The 24069-nt window shown below is 43.3% G+C and overlaps 1 protein-coding gene across 4 annotated transcripts in view; it reads right to left on the bottom strand.

The window, feature by feature from the left end:
• LOC141726819 (DDB1- and CUL4-associated factor 12-like) overlaps positions 1-19584 on the bottom strand; it is a 50503-nt gene extending 30919 nt beyond the window's left edge. Inside the window, exons 1-5 of one of the 4 annotated variants that reach the window (XM_074531886.1) lie at positions 19213-19584; positions 18227-18481; positions 3608-3814; positions 2365-2425; positions 10-98 (exon numbers count right to left, since the gene is read on the bottom strand). In XM_074531886.1, the coding sequence (XP_074387987.1) occupies positions 10-98; positions 2365-2425; positions 3608-3814; positions 18227-18481; positions 19213-19284 (684 nt within the window). In that variant the 5' untranslated portion in view covers positions 19285-19584. Of the gene's footprint in view, positions 1-9; positions 204-2364; positions 2426-3607; positions 3815-18226; positions 18482-19110 lie in introns of all 4 variants that reach the window. The other 3 variants (XM_074531888.1, XM_074531885.1, XM_074531887.1) reach the window with 3 other exon arrangements.
• Positions 19585-24069: the final 4485 nt, after the last annotated feature.

Genomic DNA, 24069 nt, shown 5'->3' with positions numbered 1-24069 from the left:
CTTACTGACCTTGTTCTTATTGTTGAAAGCCAATGCTCGGACTTTGCAGTTGTCAGGATTGGTGTTCTCCTTAGGAATATCCTTCAGAGCCCTGTGTGCTATGTGGGCATAGACAGGAACTTGAGAGAGATTATGTCTGGCATCAGTTTTGGACAACACATCCTCTGTAATTTCCCAGAGACCCATCGAACCATCCCGGGAACCTGAATAAGTAGTCCATAACAGCATTTCAAATATACATAATTATCCTTTTTAGAAAATGAACTGCAATAAACAATGAGGTCTTAAAAATAAGATACTTTAGATTTATTTAATCTAACTGAACACACTGTTGGTGCCTATGTATTAATTATTATTAACAAAATCATGATTTTACTGAGGTGTTAAGTTCATAACATTGTGAACTTATTGTCACCTGGTTTGTCTACATGGTTTCCAATCAGCTAGATCACCTCATCTGTTTTCAAACTGATTGAGATGCATCAAAAAACCATGATCCTGTACAACAATCACCATTAGCGATTCACATGTAGAATAAACTCAGAGGCAATTGAATAGCCTATGTGTTCAGCCTGAGCCTGGCTTACTGAGGCTGAGATTGACAGTGTTAAACCAATACAAAAACCTACAAGAAAACTCAGTGGGGTTTATACCAATTCTAGACAGTTTGATTTCTGACAGTATGTTTATGGATATGTACATATACATTAGTGAACTGAACAGAAACATATATTTAAAACCACAATTTGCATAAATTTAAATAAAATATACTGTTAATTCAACTCATTCAACCTCTTGTTTAAAGAATGTAACACAGGAACTGAGGCCAAGCAAGCAAGAATTCGTTTTATTTTTTGACTGAATTTGAAGATAATGATACAAAATATGAATCAGTAAGACCAACAATACTGGATGAAGAAAGTTAAATGTCTTTGGTTCAAAGACCAATACAGATTTAGTCCAAGGTCCTACACCCATCCCTTCTGGTGTTTAGGCAACTCACTTCCATTTAAGTCAGCTCTGATAGATTTGACATGTACCTCCATTTCTTCCCTACACAATGTCACTTAATGGGTTTTTTTAATGCAGATATTTGGGTTAGAGAATTGCAAGTATCAACTCAAGGGTTAGCTTTTGGGTTTTTTTATATTACTGAATTATATTGGAATATGTATCCCAATATAACCAGTTAGATGGTGCCTATGCCAGTTCTGACCTTCGCTGCTGGGCCAAAGGCAGCACTGCGGTGTTTTACCCCAGAGATACCTTGGCTGGCGGCAGAGTGCAGCGGGGCACAAGACAGGACTCCGTTCTCCTCAGGAGAGAGAGCTTCTGGCGATAGTGGAGATAAAAGGAGTGGATTCTGCTAGAAGGTAGCCAGATGTTTATTCCATTGGTACAGAGATGTCTGCACTGGGCCACTGCTGCTAACAGAATGGAGGCCGCATGGTCTCATTAACATTTTAAGCTCAGGACAGGGGAAGGGGAGGGGACAGGTGAGTCACCAACCAGGTGAAGGGGCAGGGTCTCAAGGGACTAGGGACACCTATCACACGACGCCTTGCTGGTATGTTAGCCTGATTGACAGGGCACACTCAGCGAGGGGCGAGGGGGAAGGGAGAAGGTAAAACAGGATATTGCAACACACCACAACACTGAATCATCAGTTGGAGCATTTGATTTTTATATGAGACTGTTAGGATTTTCTGTCACCTGCAGTTTGACACCTCCTTGAATGGAATACAAAACCCTCTCAGCACAGAAAGACCGTAAACTAATACATTAATTCAATGGCATATTGCTGCCTTTACTCAAGGTAACTAATACTTTATGAAGTTACACTGATTATCCAACTACACTGACTAAAAAGTCAGTAATTGACCTTTTCTATTAGAACCTTCTGTATTAGTTCCCACAGTATGTGTGCCTATATATATATATATACATACATACACACACACAACTTTGCTGATAGCTTGATAAAACAAACTGAGTTTTCATTAATCAGTCTTCCATAGAATTTCAGGAAACTAGTACTGTTCAGCTGTATCTTGAAATTATTCTGGTGTAGAATCCTTGCCTTGAACTTACTGTGTTAAGACACCCTCTCATGTCAACACCTACTGTAAAGACAACAGCATTCCCTCCAATACTAGGAAAAAAAAGTACAATCTAGACCAGGGCTCAACAAATTAAAAAAAAAATTAAAAAAGCTAAGTTCTGTACTAAGACCAAGAATGGTTTAAATAGGCAAAGTAGCTCCAAATGGTTTCAAATCCCTTCTAAAGGTGCTTCCCTAAGACCTATCAAGTGCTGTACATCAGTATAAAATTCTGGGAAAAAAAAATTAAAAATTAACATTACCAGAAACAGCCATAGTATCACTTATCCATGCAATTGAAAATATCCAGTCCTTATGTCCATCCTAAAAGAAAAAAAAAAAGATTTTCTGTGCCATTATATTCTGCAGTGGTCTCAAGGCAGACAAAAAAATATCAAAGTGAAGAGTACTTAAGTGCAAACTCAGAAAGAGAAGACCTATGCTAAAAACATATAAATAATATTCCACTATCCAGCTGTAGCAGTTTAAGTACCTAACAGCAATTTTAACTTTTATTGATTTTGACATGTATAATTAATAGAGAGCAATTAGGCAATAGAAAAACAGATCTCTGACCAAGGAAAAATTAATCTCAATTCTAAGGACTTGGATTTTTTTCCATTTTGAAAGCAGTGTTCTTTACTTCTATAAAGTAGCTGCTTACTTTTATTTCCTCAAAGGCACATCCCTAAAAAGAAACAAAAAAATTATGTTTGAAATATATGACCTACTGATTAAATTTTCAAGAATCTTTTACTCAGAAGGTGAGAAGCCTGTGTATAAAAAAAGACCATAAGGGTCTAGTTCTGCTTGAAAAACTGCAGTCACAGTGGCACACGAATAACAAGTCATGCAGATCTTCAGATTCAAGCCTTTCTGCAACTGGTTATCTGCTACTGCAGAAACTCTGACCTGAGCTCTGCTGTTGTAGTTAATGTCTATGCGAAGTCCTGAATCAAAAAGGAAAAATAAGAGTGAAGTGCTTACAGGACACCACTATACCCATTTCAGCTGTTTTCTTTTTAAGATTGGCTGTTTTAAAAAGGCCTCATGATGTTTCAAAAATAAAACCAGTATCAAAGTCTATCAAAGTGCCACAAGCCACTGGGTTAGAACTACTCCTCAAAGCCAAGTTCCACGTGTGAAATAATACATATATAAGCTGCACTGGAGAAAGGAAAGCCTTGAATCATCTTTACAACTTCTCAAATGAGCTTTTTCACTAAAGCTAAGTTTCAGAGATCATCATCACCCCAATTAGACTTTGACAGTAAAGATTTTGTTACGTTTTCAGTGCTTAAAAGTAATCTGAAGTAGACCTGAATGAGGATAAGAAAGAAATCTGACTTAGAACCCTGAGAATCCTCTCATATATTTATGTACTCATTCATATTTAATTCACTCTCCACTACAAAACTCCCAAATTTTACACTTGCTTTGACCTTACGCACTTCAAAGTAGCAATTCTTGGGACAGAATAAAATTTCCCCAAATACTCCCACTTACATCTCCCACACACACAGGATCAAGTGTAGGCAGACGATAAATTGCAAGACTGTTGGGGTTGTCTCCACCTGTGGCCAGAAAGGTCCTTGAGGGGTTGAGCTCAATGGCATGAATACCACATCCCTGCTGGTTCACCATGGCAGGTTCACGATCTTTCAGAATAGGAATCTTGGTAATTTGACCAGTCTGGACATCTATTACAAATAACTGGAGGAAAAAAGCAGATACAAATCATTATCACACAGATAAGAAAACCAAGGTGGTCAAATATCCTTTCTATTTTGAACTAACATTCCTTTAAATGTAGAATCCACAAATGTTGCAAATATGATTGAAAAATGTATACATTCCTTCTTAAAACAACTAAATTAAATAACTGTGGGTTTTACTTTAATCATCCATCCTTATTTTGGCTAGGATAACATTAACTTCCTTCTTAGTAGCTGGTATAGTCCCGTATTTTGGATTTAGTATGAGAATAATGTTGATAACACACTGATGTTTAGTTGCTGCTTCATAGTGCTTACTTTAAATCAAGGACTTCTCAGTTTTCCATTCTGTATAAGCAAGCAGGTGCCCAAGAGGCTGTGAGGGAACATAGCCAGGACAGTTAACCCAAACTGGCCAAAGGGATATTCCATACCATAGAACATTATGCTCGCTATATAAAGCAGGGGGTTGGGATTGGTTGGGAGCTGCCAATCACTGTTGGGGGATGGGCTGGTGTGAGAGTCTGTCTGAAATATCCCTCATCTGCCTCATGATCATCATTGGGGGACCACTGAAGAAAAGACCCCCCTGTCTAGCCCTGTAGGAGAAAGTCACATGTCAAGCAGGGCCCTGAGACCTGAGAGCATTGCTAAGTTAATGTTTTCACAGGTGTATTTATTGTATGCTACACTGAGCTCAACAAGAAGAAAGAAGGACATTCTGACCTTTTTGCAACAATAGCTCTAGGATTTTTCCCCACCTCTCAGCCTGGCTGGACTTCTCCCGAGTTTTGGGGTGGTCCCCCAAAGAAGACCCCTCTTGCTTGTTTGCAACCACCGTGACAGCCAAACTGAGATGTAAGAAGCCTTTTCACCAGAGAAAAACCGAGACATGAAATCCCTATGTGAGAAGGCCCCCTCCAATGCTTTCCAAGGACTGGGACTGAAACCCCCAACCCAGGGGAGGTGTGCGGGGGGAGGCAAGCTGACCAAAGCAAGATGGATGTTGCAGGTGTGAGCAGTGGACCACAAAGACAATGGCTCTCGCTCACTGCTGAGAACATGGACTGTGTACCCTTTCCAAATACCATTCTTTCCTCCGAAGATACAATAGACTACCTTTGATTCGGTTTCAAGATCTATTCCCCTTCCCCCATCAAAAAAGAGTATAATTAGAGTCCAGATGAACTGCACCCCTGAGATCTCCTCGGACGTGACCTGGTGAACTCCATCGGCTAGACACCAAAGGACTTCGCCGTTCTACATTTGGTAGCTATTCACCCTTTTCTTTTTCCTCTCTCTTTTCCCTTATTTTTCCCTTTTTCCCCAATTCCTCCCCAACACATTTTGGCTGTGGTTATTTCAATTAGGGTGCATTTGTTTTGATTATCGCTGCAAACCCCCCTTGTACCGTGTCGGTTCTTTTTGCACCCTGAGATCACAAACCGCCACGAAACCCATCCGTGAGGATGGCTCGTGACAGCTGGGCATGGGTCAGTGGGTGGTAAGCAAATGTATTGTATGTCACTTCTGTTTCTTGGATTTTATTTCTTTTTTTCCTATTATAACAATAATATTTTACTTTATTTCAATTACTAAACTGTTCTTATTTTAACCCACAGGTTTTACATTTTTTCCAATTTTTCTCCCCATCCATCCAAGGAAGGGGAGGGGAAGTGAGTGAACAGCTGTGTGGTACTTAGCTGCCACCAGTTGGAGTTAAACCACAACAGTCCATTTTGGCACCCAAAATGGGGCTCAAAGCATTGAGACAATGACAGATCTGACCAGAGCATGTTAAAACAAATTTCTTATAAGCATTCATTATATTAGTTTAATAGTCATGGGTCACAATGTTGATTTATTTACTCTCACAGTTGTTGCACTTTTTCTCAGAGTTGTGTTGTGTGACACTTTACTTGCAGTATGTCTTCCTGTGGTGATGTTTATCATCCTTGAGGCCTGGACCAAGGTTATAATTTTGTTGTACTTCGTAATACTTGCCTATGATATGATAGAACCACTGGTCATGAAACTAACCTGGTATGTGTCCTCACCATTGCCACCCTATCTGTACCTCAGGAGCCATCTATTGGGAACTATTAACAGTTACATCTTCTTCCTTTTCTCCTCGAATACATCTTCCAACATCCATCCTGCCTTCCTGCTTTCATTCTCCTCCAGGATGATTACAGTAGTATTTGAGAATGTGTAAGATTTTAAATAACCTTTCAATACACTTGGAACCAACCTGGCCCTTTTGCTAGGAGCCAGCATGTTGCTGCATATAGTTCAGGTCTTCTTTCAGATTAAACAACTATTTAAAAACATCACCCAGAGATTTGCCCTGAGGCTGAATAGTTCTGAGTGATGGGGTATGCAGGATAGTATGGGCAAGTGCCTAGGACAGTGAGCACCTCCAATGTTTTTCAACCTCACCTCTGAACAAGTGCATAATCGGGAAGATGTGTGTTAATGTCGTTATAAACAATTCTATGGGTGAAGGTGTGGGTGCTAACGTCTTTGAAATGTGTCTTAATGTCTCTACTGACTTAGGGCAGCAGGTTTGTTACAGAGCCCAGACAGCTTGGCTCCTGAAACAGACAAGTGGGGTCTGCACAAGGCTGAACTTCTGAACTTTGGGGTAAAACACTAGGTTCAAGGGGGAATATGAGGTAGGCAGTTCGGGAAGGCTGTACCTTCCTAGTACCTCCGCCAGTGGGGAAAGGAAGAGGGGGCAACATGCAGCTGGTAGTTTAGCATAAAAGGAGGCTGTGTCCATCGAAATCCCGAGAGAGAAAACCCTGCAGGCATGTGCCCCAGTGGACTCTCTTCCTTTATTTGAATAAAGTTGCAGGACTCCTTTGTCTCCTTTATGGACACTAGCTTTTCATAGCGTGAGAAACAATTGCTCGCTTTTTAAAATTTTAAAGGTTTATAAAACCTTAACAAAAAATACAACAAAAAGACGAAATAAGGAAAAATTACAGCTCTGGGAGCCCCTGTGACTATCAGCCTCATGCTCCCCTACAAAATGGATGCTCTGCCGTTTATACTGCTACCCCCTCCTAGTGTCTTGTCAGTCGGCTCCTTCCTTGCCATCTAGTGGTGGAGATCACTTTCTTACATCTTGATTGGAGGTCAGGTATTACTATAGTAACAAGCCAACCTTCCCCAAATGCCCCAACTACCAAGGCCATCCCGTGATAACAATGCGGGGGGGGGAAGGGGGAAATGACATATTAAAGTAACATAACTATACATCTACAAACCTTCTTTTAACATACATCTAATGTTCACCCCTTAATTGTGAGAGCCAGCCATCTCATTACTCCTCTGTAACGATAGCGTGATTTTCTGTACAGAGTCTTTGTGAAAAATGCTTTTTTATGATTGGCTTTTTGCAAATATTAAAATTAATATTATATGTGTTATGTTAAAAAGTTATACTGTATTAATCTGTGGAAGGGGCTAACAGCGGGCCTGTTAGCTAAAGGAGCGAAAAGAAGCTGATAAGGAGCTCTCTCCAAGGCTGTATCCAAGGAGACCAAGAGAAGTGACGAATTGAAGAAAGGTAAGAAGACAACTTTGCAGCTGGATGAAGTATTTTTAGAAAGTTAGTTGAAGTCCCTGTAACTTTTCACCAATAGTGTTATGTTGATTTATTGTAGCCAATAGTTAGGGTAGAAGAAGCATAAACAATTGGAAAGTGTATAAAAGGTCAGCCATATTCAATAATAAAGAGTGGCCATCTGAGACTGCTCGTGGTCTCTGCTTTGTGTCCTGACCGCCTCAACAACGACATTAATCCTTTTCAGTAGTGTGTTAGTTTTAGGCTATAACATAATGTTAAAATAGAAACTATGCTATGCAATATACTATTTTTAACTAGTTCAAGAAAGGAATGAGATAATCCAGAAATTCTTCACACAGAGATAACAGCAAAAAGACACTAAAATCCCAAAGAGAAGAATTATTGTCTCCTTATCATAAAGAACTAGTCACCTTCTACCTCCTTCCAGACACTGAGGAGCCAACAAGATGAAGGGGGGGAAAGTTGACAATAACCAGAGAAATCCCTAGTTTGAAAGGAATGTATGAATCTTGTATGAGATATATGAATATGCAACAGGCTACTGCTTTTAAGAGTTAATGCTTTGTTAGCAAGCTATGCTTTCAAGAGGAAAGCATCTGAATGTTTGTAATTCTTTGCTTTTATTGTCCTAACTCTGATTGTCCAAATTCTTATTGCTCTAATTTGTATTACTATTTTTATAACCATTTTATTACTATTAAACTTTTAAAATTTTAAAAGAAGTGATTGGCGTTTTTCACAGTCTTGTTTAAAGCGGTGGTCCTATGGAAAGTCTGGTCCTCCTATGGAAGTTCGGGTTCTCCTCTGGATCTGTCCAGTGGTGGTGGTGGTGTCCCAAGCCCCTAGACCTTGAGATTACATGTGGTCAGGTTCAGGTGGCACCTCCCCTAGGGCGGGGAGTTTCACAATGGATTGATGTAGTCCTATGAGTCATCGGATATTTTTGGAGTCCCTGATGGTCATTCCAGCTGCCTATTCTGCTGTTTCTCAGGCAACCCCCTCTCCTCACAGGGTCCTCCTTTGAGATGGGAAAAAAATTCCCTGAAGAACCCAAAACCACGACACCAGCTCTGGGAATACAAAGACAATCTCTCCCTCTCTTATGTCAGCTGTGGAAAAACTGTCCTGGGAGTTCCACCAACTCAAAGAGGTTATGCCCTACTCTACACCTGTAGGGACCAGCATCTCAACTATTACCATTAAGCATCCTCTTACTCAAAAGAGAGGATATAGAAGGTACACACCATGAGGTACCCTGTGGTTTTGCCTGTGGGACCACAGAGAGGGCATGACGAAGTAGAATGGAAAACCTACCTCAATCCTAGAGGCACAGGTAGAGGAATTGCAGGGAAAAACAACCACAAAAGAGGGTTCTTGCAGGAAAGCTGCTGCTTCAAGCTACAGTGAGCAGTTTCTCAGGCAGAATGGAAGGACTGATCTTACTCCCGATCCTACAGAAGAAAATTCCAATCCATTTCTACAAGAAGTAGAGAATCCTATGATCAGAACTAGAGGGGCCCTGCCTCCAGCCAGGTGGAAGAGAAGGAAAACTGAGTTTACTGGACTTGTAGATGCAATGGCCTGGCACATCAGACCCACAGGGGTACAAGACCGTAGTACATACCAGTGCACAGTGTATCCTAATGAAATCAAGCTATAGAGGGGCAGAACCCATTTGCACTTCTGGTGTGACAGAGGGATCATAACATCTGACTGTATTGGAGGCTGAAATCATCCTGACTGGGAATGAATGCCAAAAGCAGCCCACTGTGACCAGCCCAGTGGCTCTCTGCGTCCTTAGCATAGATTACCTCAGGAGAGGGTATTTCAAGGATCTAAAAGGGTACCAGTGGGCTTTTGGTATAGATGCCCTGGAGACAGAGGAAAGTTATCAGCTGTCTACCCTGCCCAGTCTCTCAGAGAACTTTTTAGTTGTGGGGTTACCGAAGGTTGAAGAACAGCAGGTGCGGATCGCTACCACAACAGTGAACTAGCAGTAATATTGCAATAACTGACACCCTGATTCCAACCCATAAGCTGATTTCTTAACTGGAGAGCCAAGGAGTGATGAGCAGGACCCACTCACCCTTTATTAGCCCCATTTAGCCAGTGCAAAAGTCTAATGGAGAATGAAGACTGACAGTGGATATTCGTGGCCTGAACAATGTCACACAATCACTGAGTGCTGCCATGCTGGAACTTCAGTAAGAGCTGGAGTCAAAGGCAGCCCAAGTGGTGTCTCAACTGATATCACCAGTGGGTTTTTCTCAATCCCTCTGGCAGCAGAATGCAGGCCACAGTTTGCTTCCAGTACACCTGGAACCAACTGCCCAGGGGTGGAAACAGCAATACCATCTGCCATGGACTGATCCAGACTGCACTGGAAAAGGATGAAGCTCCAGAACTCCTGTAATACATTGATGAAGTCATTGTGTGGGGAAATACAGTAGAAGTTTTTGAGACAGGTAAGAAAATAGTCCAAATCCTTCTGAAAGCCTATTCTGCTATAAAACAAAGTAAGGTCAAGGGACCTGCCCAAGAGATACAGGTTTTAGAAATAAAATAGCAAGATGGGCATTGCCAGATACCAGTAGATGTGCTCAACAAAATAACAGTAATGTCTCCACCAACTCACAAGAAAGAAACACAAGCTTTCTTAGGCATTGCGAGATTTTGGGAGAATGTATATTCCAAATTATAATATGATTTCTCTATCAAGGGACCAGGAAAAAGAATTATTTCCAATGGCGCCCTGAGCAACAAAAAGCCTTTGAGCAAATCAAACAGGAGACAGTTCATGCTGTAGTCTCTCAGGGCAGTCAGAACAGGGAAAGATGTAAAAAAAATGTGCTCTACACCACAGCTGGAGAGAATGATCCTTCCTGGAGCCATTGGCAGAAAGCACTGGGGAGACTCAAGGTTGACCCCTGGGATTTTAGAGTTGGGGATGCAGAGGATCTGAAGACCACTGTGTTGGTTTTGCTTGGCCTGGTTTTTGGTAGCGGGAGGGCCATAGAGATGGCTTCTGTGAAAAGCTGCTGGAAGCTTCCACTATGTCCAGCAGAGCAAATCCCGGATGACTCTGAAGATGGATGAGCCACTGGCCAAAGCTGGGCCAATTAGAGAGGTTGGTAATGCCTCTGTGATAACATATTTAAGAAGAAAGCCAAAACAAAGTGGGCACAATAGTTTTTTTCTTTTAGTCAGAGAAGAGGAGGAGGTGAGAACATGTGAGGGAAAACAGCATGGAGACTCCAAGGTCAGTGAAAAAGGAGGGGGAGGAGGTGCTCCAGGCACCGGAGCGGAGATTCCTCTGCAGGCCGTGGTGAAGACCATGGTGAAGCAGGCTGTCCCCTTGCAGCCCATGGGTCCACAGGGGATGCAGAGATCCACCCATAGCCCATGGAGGAGGTGCCCATGCTTGGAGGACTGCACCCTGTGGAAGAGTGCCCCACGTCGCAGCAGTTTTGGGAGGACTGTCTGCCCGCAGGGGACAATTTATGTTGCAGTAGGTGCGGTACGGCTGCTACTCGGGATAGTGGGCTCACGCTGAAGAAGGTTGTCCCCCTGTTCTAAGTTCTTCTAAGCCTTCTGATGTTTACATTCTTGTAACGAACTTTCTCACGCCATTTTCTGTAAATAATTATTGTTTTACATTCTTTTCTGGAGGAGGAGAAATTTGATGGACTTGGTTTGTCCAGTGTCATTGGAGAGGTTGCACTTGCATCCTCCAATCCACTGTCACTTTTGAAAGTCTATAAATGTTGGAGTCAGAAAATAAACTTCCCTTCTGTAATATATGTTATGAAATAATTCATGCTTCAAGAGAGAATGTATTTTATAAGACTGTAAAATCCAAACGAGTCCACAAGCAGCCCAGAGACAGATATCTACTTCGGAATGTTGAAATTCCTGAAGGCAGAAGAACAATACCTACCCTAACCGCCCCCCCCCCCCCCCTTCCCGCTTACCCATGAATAGATGTGGCCAGTGCAATGATCGTCATCCTCAGTAATCAGGAGACACTCCAGAGTGATCATCGCTCAACTGATACCATTGATCGAGATAACAGAAGTCACCAGAAAGATACACCTGAATACGCGACTTCCACTGACACGATCAATGCCTGCCACTACTCAGGAAATCGCGATTGTCCAGCCCTGCACAGTGAAAGAAGCTCTCATACATATGCAGGGTTACAAAAGAAATCGGGGCGCCTCTGCCTCAGGCATAAAAAACTGTATAAAATAGCCTCGCTGGAAATGGCATTTGTGAACAGAGGGAGGTCTGGTGCAATAGAGGTCATACCTATGCTCACCCAGTGCCGATCCTGGGCTCGATGCTGTCTCTTTGGCTGCGGGTTTTTGAGGACTGTATTTTGGTTGTGGAAAACAAAATCTTTTGCAATTTGATAATTTGGCTTTTTGATTGATCATTTATAAGACTTTTTTTTACCTTGGCGGTTCCAGTATGCGTGTCATTTTATTTCATGTCCTATAGCGACAGAAGGTCACGGAGAACTGTCTCCGGTGGGAGGGACCCCATGGCCTTACAGAGGAAGGACTCCTCTCAGAGCAGTGGAAGAAAATCTTCAGGTGACGAACTGACCAAAACCCCCTTGCCCTGTCTCCCTGCACTATTGGTAGGAAGGAGGGAGGGGCTGGAGGGAAAAGGTGTTTTAAGGACTTATTTTACTTCTCATTATCCTCCTCTGATTTTGTTAGTAATAAATTCACTTTGCAAGTTTAAGTTGAGTCTGTTTTTCCCTGGAATTGTTTTCTCCGGGTCCTTGTCTCAATTCATGAACCCTTCATTAAATTTTCTCTCCTCTGCCCAGATGTGGCAGGGGAGGGTGAACGAGTGACTTTCATGGGTGCCTGTGTCAAACCACGACAGATCCCCATCCAATTACTCTGCTGATGCTGTTTGGGTTTTACCCTTTTTCTTTTATATGTTCTCTGTATTCTTCACACATATATTTGTAGCTTTGTAGCCTATTGTATTAGTGACTTGTTTTCCCAGTACTTTTCTATGGCCTTTCCCTAGGCAGAAAGACAAAACAAATTCCAGAGCTCCAAGCCCTAGGGGGGACAAGGCCCCATTGCTATCTTGGTTCTTCCTGGGAATCAAGGCCAAGAACAACTCTCAGAAATACATTTTCATGAACAAAGTACAGCTAGTGCTGAGGGGGGAACTCCAGAGAAGAGGCTTAACCTGGGGGGAAATTGAATCACCGCTTTGTTGTATTCATATTGTTATTAGCATATTTTTAGAGTCCCATACCTTCTGAGTGGTTTTCTCACTAGCAGCTCTTCACAACAGTGTTGCTCCTGCTTCTTCATCAGGGCTCCTCCAAGGCTCTCCCTAACTGCCCCACCCCCTTTTATCCCAGCTACCTCCATGGGCTACAGCTGCCGCCCAATTAAGGACATCACAGCTGCAGCCCATTTACAATAACTAGAATCGGGGCAGGGTCACTTATACAATACAGAGATTTTTACTGCAATACATATATTTACTCAAGGCCCTATACCACTTGTCCTCCTAATTGGTGCTTTTTATCAATTATGCTAATTTCCTAAAACGTATAAATAGGTACTCACCCCTGGGAGAGGTGGGCTTTTGTAGACATCTTTCCATAACTGCCTCTGAAGGCCTTCAAATAAAGATCCCTTTTATATTTCCCCCTTACTAAAATGATCTCGAGTTTCATTTCCAGGTTGGGATAAAGGCAACACTGCAGCTATGCCCTGTTCAAACTGCTTACAGTCAAGTTAGAAACTGCCCTGCTTCATTAACTAAGGAACTTCCTTAGTCAGCTTGCCAAAAGTAAAGACTGTGGCAAGGAATCAAGTATCTATAAACCAGAGTGTGAACTGGAAAATCCATCCTTAATTTATATACAGTACTGTGATCAGAACAGTTTGCCAGGCTCTTTCATCAAGTATAATTCCATTTTATGACCTGCCTTTTGGAGACAACAGTTTGGGGGAGGGGAGAAACAGGAACCCAACAAAGTTACCAATTAATTAAATATAAGCGCCTTTCCCATGCATCTTTAACTGAAAGCATTGACTTTATACAGCATAATTAAACCCTAGCCCTACTAAATGTCATTTCAAGGCAGCACTTAGACTCTTGTGTCCTCTGTTGCTGCCCCTGCATACAGAACAGCAGATGTACAGGCAGCCCTATCTTTTAGTTGATCATACAAATCAACCAAACAAAGGGTGTCACCTTGAGCTACAGCATTTTTTATTATGCAAGCAGGATGGACATAGATTTACAAAACATAAAGAACATGCATGAAAAAGACTGCTGAGTCCTCATACAGGAAGTACTTTACATGCTCTGTGTCCCAGCTCTCACATACAGCTCTCAGAAATCACAGGCACATTCTTGTCATTCATATTACCACTTGAAAGAAACCCAAGAATAACACATTGCCCTGCTAAAAATTGAGTCACTAAGAGAAAATCAACTGTGATGAAGATTCACAATTGGCTTAAGCCAATCTTTGAGAATCCACTTGCCTCTTCATCCACCCAAACAGTTTCATGACCCCTATGACAGCAACTAGCCCTCAGATAGCTACAAGATCAGCTGCATATCTGTCTCAGTAAAACTAACCCTACAAGAAAGTCCATCTGCACAAAGCAGGAAGCTGATCCAGCTGATTCCCCAGCCACACACACATTGGTGCCAGCAAGAACTAGCATGTGGGAACATCCTATTCTGCAAAAGTACAACTTCAGACAAAAATTTCACCCTCAGCCAAGCTGGAAAATGATGTTATTGTTTTCCTTCAGATTTGCTTTTTGCTAACAGAAGCAAGACAATGCTTACAGTGTCATTATATCAATACCCCCACTGGTCACACTGAGTAGCACTTTTTGATTTTTCCTAGTCTTTACTTTTATTTAGATTATAAATGTAATATATGGTAGGGATAATTCATGCTAATAATGTATAAAATATTGTGAAATCCAAACCATGTCTTTTGACCACCTCGGCTGGGAGCAGCTGTCTTATTCAGATTCAACTATTTCCCAGAAGCACGTTGAGATAACAATAGACACCTTGATGTAAGAATAGAGGCTCCCAGGATTGATGATCGATGATGATCCTTGGTTTCCCGAGTTGTTGGGAGCCAGTCGATTATCGCCTTGCCTGATTGCATCTATCAAGATAGTCAGCAACTCCACCCTGATACATCTGAATACATGGCTTCCCGGAGCCTATTGTCACTGACTATACACCTGGACCTGGCTTTTGACCAGCTCTGCACATGGAAAAAAACAGCCATGCATGTGAAGAGATACAAAGGAAATTTGGTCATCTTTGCCTCGGGCAAAATAAACTGTATAAAACCTCTCTGCAAGCGGCAGCATTTGTGAACCAAGGGGGAGACTCTGACACTCTGGAGGTCAGATCCAGGTTCACCTGGTGTCGATCCCGGGCTCGACGCTGTCTCTTTGGCTGTGGTGGTTTCGAAGACCAAACTTTGGTCTCACAGACAAATTAATAAATCTTTGCTAAATTTTCGATAATTTTGGCTCACAATTTGATCATTTATAACAATAAACACCTCTTTTTTCTACGTTAACAGAATGCTTGGCTTCTGTTCTGCAGCAATACATATTTACTGATAAAATGCCAAGCCCAAAAGAAACATGGACTCTTTAAACACTAACATATCAAAAGTATGCCTGCTTTCTGGTGGAGATCAGAACGTGCACTGATCTTAGCACAAAACCTACTCACAGCTTGTGCTGTACAGGCAATGCAAGTGGGTAATGGCCTCACATGTACTTGAAAGAGTGCAGAGAAACAATTCATGATATAAACAAACGTCTGAGAAGTGGGCAGTGGTAAAAGAAGCCAGTGAATTTGATACCAAGAAGGTTAATTCAATTTCTACTGTAACTGTGAGCTTTTAGTAGAAAGACACTGTGACTGTTAACTTTTAGCAGAGAAGACAGTCTGTGGATCTTTAGCAGAGAAGCAAGGCATGCAGAAATTGTTCTCCAAGCAAGGACCTTAGAAGATAAAGAGTAGACATCTGGTTTAAGAATACAGCTACAGCCAAAACAAGGACTGAGTTTGGGAACTTGAGGAACATGGGGAGGATTTTTATGGTAATGGGCAAATTATAATATGCATGTAGTGACTGTATATTAGCAACACATTTGTAGAAATCAGGGGGGCATGTTAGGAAGGAGTGATCCTCCATGCCCTTCCAGGCGCATGAATAAATGATGCCCTCTTTAACACAAAAAGCTGGTGTTAAGGAATCTCATTCTGGTTTTCAGACATTTGGTAACAAATTGACTGACTGAACTACATTTCTGGAGACAAGATCACACAATCAGACAATCCATCTTGATGTGAAACTCTGAAGCACTATCTAATGGGCACACACTTTGATATAATTGAATTTGTTTAGTGCCAAAATCACATTTGTCAGTTTTTGTGTCTTGCCCTCCACATTTAATTTCAGGAGGCTGGGAGACAGCACATGTTGACAGATGACAAAGGATGGAGAAGTGAGACTTTGCTTGCTAAAGGGCATCTCTACCACCCACACTATACTTGGCACAGAAACTACCAGATTATGAAGATAGACATGGGTATCACACGCAGTTCATGGAAAACCAAATACTCTTGAGACCGAGGCAATGAACACACATGGAAACTGAAGGCAGAGATTCTATTTCAGACTTAATTCCTGTCAAAAGACTGTTTTGTTTATACAGCTAGGCCTTGCTTCTCAAGACCTACTGCATGAAAGCCTCCTGCTATGTAACTATGAATAATAACAGAACATCTGAAATGAAAAAACAAAACAAACAAAACCAAAAAACACTGTCCCTTGCAGGTCAGATCATTGAGTGTGGTTTTCACAAAAAAAAATCAACAAAAAAACCCCAAAAAACCAAAACTTTAGGCAAAGAAATAATCACACCTAGTTATATACTTTGAGATTTTAGAGCTGCTTGATCTATACATTCTCTACAATGCTCAATTCATTTTTGTGGCACTAATGAACCTGCAAAGGACAGGTTTGGGATTTTGCACTTAGTCAATTAGAATTTCATATATGACATTGAAACCTCAGCCAATGAAGTTGGGCCACTAACTCCAGCAGAGAGAGCATTACCTAAGGAGCATGATGTCCTCCATTTATTAATCACATACTACATTATTTTAATATTTTCCTATAAAGGGATGTTTTGGAAATATGAAATCTGAAACATGACAGAGTGTGGCCATAGCTCTCTTCACAGAGAGCAGCAGGCAGAACTTTCCCAGGATTTTTCCCCGGGAAGGCTGTGAGAAAGCTCAGAGAAAAACAATTCTTATCTTAATCTCTGCACCTGTTGTTGTGCACAGGTGGAATGTGTTATGGAGATTGTTTACCAAAAGGAAACTTCTTAATCCGACTCTGGTGATGGTGGTTTTGATTGATTAACCAATTAGGTCAAAGCTGTGTTGTGACTGTTTGTAAGGGTCACGGGTTTCTCTTTAGTATAGTAGTAGTATAGTATTAGTGTAGTGTATAGTATAGTATAGTATAGTATAGTATAGCTTAGCTTAGCTTAGCTTAGCTTAGCTTAGCTTAGCTTAATAAAGCATTTGTTCAGCCTTCTGCAATCACGGAGTCAAGGCTCTTTATTCCCCGTGTTGAGGATGCCCTGCCACAATAACAGAGTCCGAACAGATTTCCAATTTTGCTAAAGCATGTAAAGATACATCAGCAAGGGAAGTTATTTAAACACTAAAAACAGATTTAGAGTGGGAAAAAAAATTACAAACTGGAAAAGCAGAAGAATACTCCTGAAGATCTAAGTTTTTGGTTTTTTTTTTCAGTTTGGAACATTTCTAGCTACTTTGAAGAATATCTGGAGTTTAACCATAGTTTTTAGTTTTGTAGCAACTTTTTGAAGTCACAGAATCATTAGGAATGGAAGGAACTTCTGGAGATCATCCAGTCCAACCCCCTGCTAAGGCACAGCCACCCAGAGCAGGTGACACAGGAACATGTCCAGGTGGGTCTTGAATGTCTCCAGAGGGGGAGACTTCGTGACCTCCCTGAGCAGCCTGTTCCAGTGCTCTGCAACCCTTAACATAAAGAAGTTCTTCCTCATGTTGAGGTAAAACTTCTTGTGTTGTAGTTTATGGCCATTGCTCCTCATCCTGTTACTGGGCATCACTGAAAAGAGTCTGGCACCATCCTCTTGGCACCTGCCTTTGAGATATTTATATGCATTAATTGAGATCCCCTCTCAGTCTTCTCTTCTCTAGACTAAACAGGCCCAGCTCCCACAGTCTCTCATAAGAGAGATGCTCCAGACCCAAGTCAGAAGCACAGAACCATACATAAAACCAAATGGTAAAAGACTGAGCACAATAAAAATAGTCTTACTAGCAAGTTTTGCCAGGCATGTTAGCTACCATTTAGCAAAGCTAACATCATTCATTAACTTTACATTTGCAGGACAGGAAGAAAGATCAAACCCTACTGTTGCTTGCCATGCTGCAAAGAGATGTAAATTGCTCTATGTGGATTAGACAGATCCTGCATGAGATATAGGCCTCATGTTCAGGTTTCAGACCATATGCATAGTGCCATGTTTTCAGATGAGAATGGGTGATCATTAAGCATTACCTTTATTCAAAATTAATTGTGCACAAATTGGAATCCACACCTAATTATTTCCTAATATATTCCTTGGCTATCTACATACTTCAGTTATGGTGTCATTTGGGGGTAGAATAATTAACAGCAAGAAGCAAAAGATAGGTGGCACTTACTGTGTTGCATTTTGTCCCACACACCACTTGCCGATGGTTCAGCCACTGGGAGGCAAATACTTTATTAAGGATTCCAAGGTGAAATTCTCTCTCCTTCAAGAGGCTGGGAAGCTTCTGGGCTGCGTATCCATGCAACAAGCGGTGATAGCTGGACTCATTCTGCATCCTGACCTCTCTACCTTTCAGGTAGTACACCACAGACCTTTTCACCCGGTGGAGTCTTTTCCTTTTGTGAACTGAGTGATCCCACCCATACTGTGGAAAAGAAGCATTAAACTTAGATAAAGCGACTAGAACAAACTTAAGACACAAGCCATCTAAATTCAAATATATTCTCAGCAAAATACTAAAGCCTTCCAAACTACCCATATAATACCATACACGAAGATTAACTCATAAATTGTGATAAAGCCTTCAGCAACATAAAATCAAGCATAAATATTTGCTAAAGAAGTAATACTGCCATAATACTGAAAACAATCCACCCCGGCTCGGCACCGTTGGGACACCAAAAGCTTATAGAAACAAGAGGAAGCCAAGAAGCACTTTAAACGGAAAAGCCCCGACAGCCTCCTGGGCGTGAGCTCGGCAGGTTTGGAGGTGACACCGCGGGGGCCATCTGATATTGACCGCGCTGTTCATCGGCCTCCTCCGGCCCGGCCTGGGGTGGACTCGCAGTAACACTCAGCTCTGGGGCGGCGGTGACTCGGCGGTTACGGGCCGAACAGAGAGCTCCCGGAGCTACCGGGGCAGAGAGCAGAGACGGGGGGAGGCTGCCTGCTGTATCGCACCGACAGCCACTGTGGCCGGGACTACTCCTTCCCACCATCTCCCCCCGAGGACACCTTCCCAAGGCACCGAAAGACCCCGCCCTTTGCCCCTACCTCAACCGGGCACCGGGACACGGCGACCCCCAGTCAGGGTCACCCCAGGCACCGCCATATAGGCTTCTGCCCTCATACACCCATTCCCGCCCCCCAGCCTACCTGCTCCCCCTGGAGCCCCCCGGCGGCAGCCGTCGCCGCTTTCCGCTTCCTGCTAACTGTTTTCCGGGCCATAGGAGAAGAAGAAGAAGAAGAAGAAGAAGAAGAAGAAGGAGGAGGAGGAGGAGGAGAAGTAGGAGAAGCCGAGAGCCCAACCTGGGCCCCACATGGAGCAAGAGGAAGGGGCCACCGGGGTACGGGGCAAATAAGTGCCGGGAGCCAGGCCCGGTCACTCTCTTCGTCACAGATCGTCCCGACTGCGCTTCACGACATTTTCTCCGAGATGTTTTTACGACAGTCACACCGTGCCTCTGCGACGGCTGTCCCACCCTTCCCGAGTCTCGTTTCCTAGCAACCGTAGGAAGGATAGCGGCGAGCTTGCCCACCCTCTGTGGCTGCCAGGCAGCGTGGCCCCGTCGGGGGCGGGGCGGCGCCCACAGCGGAGCTCGGACCGAGGTTCCCAGCTTCGCCACTTGTCCGTTCCCCGCTGCCCTGCACGAATCGGCGGCTCTCGCTGGTGGCCTCCCCGGGCCCCGTCAATTTAAGCATAGGAGAGGCCCTGTATAATCAACACTGTTTCTAGCTACTGTGTAGCAGATTAATTCTACCCCAGCCCAAACCAGCACAGTGATCTTTTACTGAGACAGCCTGTGAGCATATTCCTGTTGATTGTAACATGCACAATCTGAAGTTCTACATATCTCCTGTGGGAAAATCTGACCACAGTGATCGGGAAGATGTGTGCCAATGTCTTTACAAACAATTCTGTGGGTGAAGGTGTGGGTGTTAACGTCTTTGAAATGGGTCTTTATGTCTCTACTAACTTTGGGCAGCAGGTTTGTTACAGGGCCCAGACAGCTTGGCTCCTGAAACAGACAAGTGGGGTCTGCACAAGGCTGAACTTCTGAACTTTGGGGTAAAACAGTAGGTTCAAGGGAGGGGGATATGCGGTAGGCAGTTCGGGAAGGCTCTACTGATTTGCAGAAAGAAAAAATCTAACTCCACAACTTTGTAAAAGTTGTAAAGCCGGTATGTTTATTACAGTGCTGGACAGAACTGGGGATCGGTGTTCCCCCTAAAGGACATGAACACCCCTGAGAACTCCCAATCCTTTTTTATCTCCCTTACTCTGATTCATATGCATAGAATTTTTCAATAGGTTTATACATATTCATTTTACTGATTTCACATTACACTTGCAGCTAGTTTTTTTTTTTTCAGAAAGTACAGAAAGAACTCCTGGGTCATCCTGCCCAGTCTCCTGCAGCCTCAGCCCTGGTCTCCGTCTGTTTCAAAGTTCATGGGGTCCCCCTCTTATCTCAGTCCTTCAGCTGAAGCAGTTTTTCGAGCATAATTTTTTTGCGAGAACAGGCAGTCTTGAACGCAGACCAAACAGCTATGCTACAGACTTAATAATTCAAAGAGGCACATTTCACCTAAATCTGAAATGGATTTCTACTCTGAAAAATTTCCACTCTGCTTCAGTACCTTCCTAGTACCTCAGCCAGTGGGGAAAGGAAGAGGGGGCAACATGCAGCCAGGAATTTAGGATAAAAGGAGGCTGTGCCCACCAAAACCCTGAGAGAGAAAACCCCACGGGCATGTGAAAATCTAAAAAAGTTTAATAAAGGACAATTGGAGACAAGGACCACAGAGCAAAGGGTATTAGATCGGCTGAGTGCATCTTGGCACTTAGCCAAGACCACACCTGCTAGCTTGGAAACACCCTTTATATATTCTAATTTCTCATTACATCAGCCTGTTACATATTCATAGACCCTTATGCATAGTAAACTTTTTCCCCAAACAAGTTTACATGTTCCAAGAACTGTTCAGCATGACTCCTCCTTGGGTCTGCCCTTTTAGAGCATGCATATTTCTTGGTTGTGGTTTTTAGTCCCTTCTTATCATCTCCAGTTTTTGGGCCTTGGTCCACACTGTCTTCAGACAGTGAGTGCTGATAGTTGGCATATCTGCAGCAGGTGTCTTCTTCATATGTTCATTGGATGTTATCCCATCCAAGCAGGCATTTTAACACAAGCATACTTATATCAGCTATTTCATTAAGCTTAATTAACAACAGAAATAAAAACTATATCTTTATAACAAAGTTACTTTAACATCACACACATAGAATCCATTTTAATATTTGCAAAAAGCAAATTTGCAAATTGTGGTGGTTTGACCAGGAAGAAGTGGGAATTCTGGGAAGCTGTGGTCAAACCAATGAATGTTCTGAGTTTGATACTGACACCTGGTGTAGCCAGTGGGGTTTGGACACACCTCCGAGAATACACAGGGGTTAAAAAGGGGGGCTCTGGCCCTGGGAGGTTCTCTTGGGACGTCGAGGCGAAGAGGTCAGATCTCCCCCCTGTCCAGCCGCTGCTGCTGGGCGGGGGAGGGGCAGCCACGTGGTAGGCCCTGGGCCTGGACAGAGATGGGAGGTGAGGAGGCCCTCGAGGATGGAAGGGTGGAAGACCCCAGGGAGTCAGCCCTCGGGCAGCCATTTTCCCCCCCCCAGGAGGGAGAGAGAGAGCCGGCGACACCGAATGTGATAGCAGCCGGCCCAGGAGGAGAGGGGGGGGAGAGTGCCCGGCCGGAGCGGCAGCGTGTGTGGGAGTGCCGCAGCTCCGGGACAGACAGAGACTGAAAGTTTTAACCCCTTTCTTTCATGATTGGGGCCTTGCAAAAATGCTAATCCTCCTCGAAGCTGAATAAGAAGGGAGATAAGAGATGAGATGAGACAAGGACCTGGCCCGAAGAACGTGGAGATGATTGAATGGGGAGAGATGATTTGGAGTGGCCTTTTGGCTGGACTTTTCTTGTGGCCATGGACTCAGTTAGTTCCTGTGACACAGAGACTGCACTTAGGGGGAAGCAGTGGCTCAGAACCAGGAGGGTTCATCGTGAGGACCCCCCGGCCCCAGGGGGTTGGAAAAATATGGGGGGGACAGATGTCCCAAAGCAGAGACTGTGCCTTTTTGGAGTGAGACAAGGCATCCTTGAAAGACAACCCTAAAAGCAGCTCTGGCCATGCGCAGTGGTGAGAGCACTGGGCATGGAAGGAAGATGTCACAAGCGGCAAAAGGACTTTTTTCCGGGCGGTGCCGAAGTGACAGGGAAGCACACGAGGTTTCAGTGTGTTTCCAGGGGAAGCCTATGGAACAAGAAGGACTCCTTTCCTCTTCATGAACTGAAGTTTGAGTATACTAAAGTGTGGTGCCAGGCTGGGCAGTTGGTGATTTGGGAGAATGTATCAGATTGAGAAAGTCAGGTAGTGGGGAGGAGGAAAGTGGTTTTTTTGTAAGGTTTTCAATTTTTTTTTTTCTTTCTTTTCCTTATAGTTTTTCCCTATTTTCCTGTAGTTTAGGTAATAAAGTGTTCTTTATGTTTAAGCTAAAGCCTGTTTTGCTTATTCCTGGTCACATCTCACAGCAGACACCAGGGTGAGGGCATTTTCATGGGGGGCACTGGCTCTGTGCCAGGCTCAAACCATGACACAAATATTTGCAAATATTATAACATGTATCTATAACAGGCATGTGCTCCAGTGGACTCTCTTTATTCAAATAAAGTTGCAAGACTCCTCTGTCTCCTTTATGGACACTGGCTTTTCATAGCATGATTTTCCATACAACAATCGTAAAACACCTCCTCCTCCCCTTCCACAGCTAGACCAGAGGAAATAATGCCTGGCACTGGCTTCACTTTGCAAAACTTCATCCCAGGTTTCCCTTAAAGAGACCCTTTTAAGTAGCTTGGCTTTATCATCTGGCTTCTCTGAGTGAATACAAGAGCCCAGTGCACAATGAGGTGCTTAGTCAAACTTTGAGGTACTCTTCTCCACCAAGAAACTCCCTTATTATAGGGGAAATAAAGGGCATACAAATATTTGTATGATTATGCTGCCTTAAAACTGATGTGGATGGATGTGTGCTTTTCCTTATGTTCACATGGATCATTAACTTTTTCCTATGCTTATAGAGGCAAAAATTAAGAGTAACCCAAACCAAATGATCACCAATGAGCAACACTGTGGAGAAAAGAAAAACAGGGAAATAAAGTGTGATGTACAGGCAGACTGAAAAGCAAGCCAGCTCCTGACCACCTGAAACCCTCTGGTATCTCAAGTCACACAAAATCAGTAAACATACTATTTTCCTGAAAAATATGGCATTTCTTTTATGCCTTTTTTTTGGTGTCTCTTCACCTAACAAACGTCAAAGACAAGGGTGCTGCAAAAAGTCAAATTGAAAAAAAAAAAAAAAACAACCTAGAAAAGAACCTCTCAGGCTTTCTAGCTTTCCCTGAGGATAAACCACCTAAGGGATAATAGTCTTTAGTTGTTTTCAGTCGTGATTTACCATGATTAGTGCTCCTCTCTACATCCTCCCTCACACACATAACTACTGCCTCCATTTTGAACAAAAACCCTTAATTTTGTACCAAGGCCCTCTCAAAAGACTGAACACCTGCTGCCAAAGCTGCTCTTGGGGGAAAGTGCTATGCTCCAGGGCATCCAGCAGGAGTGCTTCTTCAGCTCTGCCGGGCGGGCATGCAGCCCCTCGTTATGGGACCAAGGGCAGGTGTCGAGGCAGCCATCTCTGCTAAAGAAAGAGGCTGAGACGCATGGAGCAAAATGCTCCCTTAGGGCCCGGCTCGCCACCTTCATCCATCCTGGAGGAGTCTGTCGCTGTGCCCAGCTAGGAGAAGGACAGGAAGTGCTAGAGGAACGCCCGGACAGGGACAGGGCCAGGGCCGGGGCCGGGGCCGGAAACAGACAGAAACAGACACAAAAACCTCCACACCGCTCTAGGCAGAAGGAAATAAAAGTATCCTCGTCCCACCCCTCTTCCGCTG

This window comes from Zonotrichia albicollis, chromosome W (genome assembly GCF_047830755.1).
Source record: "Zonotrichia albicollis isolate bZonAlb1 chromosome W, bZonAlb1.hap1, whole genome shotgun sequence".
NCBI classification, from domain to species: Eukaryota; Metazoa; Chordata; class Aves; order Passeriformes; family Passerellidae; genus Zonotrichia; species Zonotrichia albicollis.
Note: the sequence above shows the minus strand (reverse complement) of the source record. Positions and strands in the feature narration are given on the sequence as shown.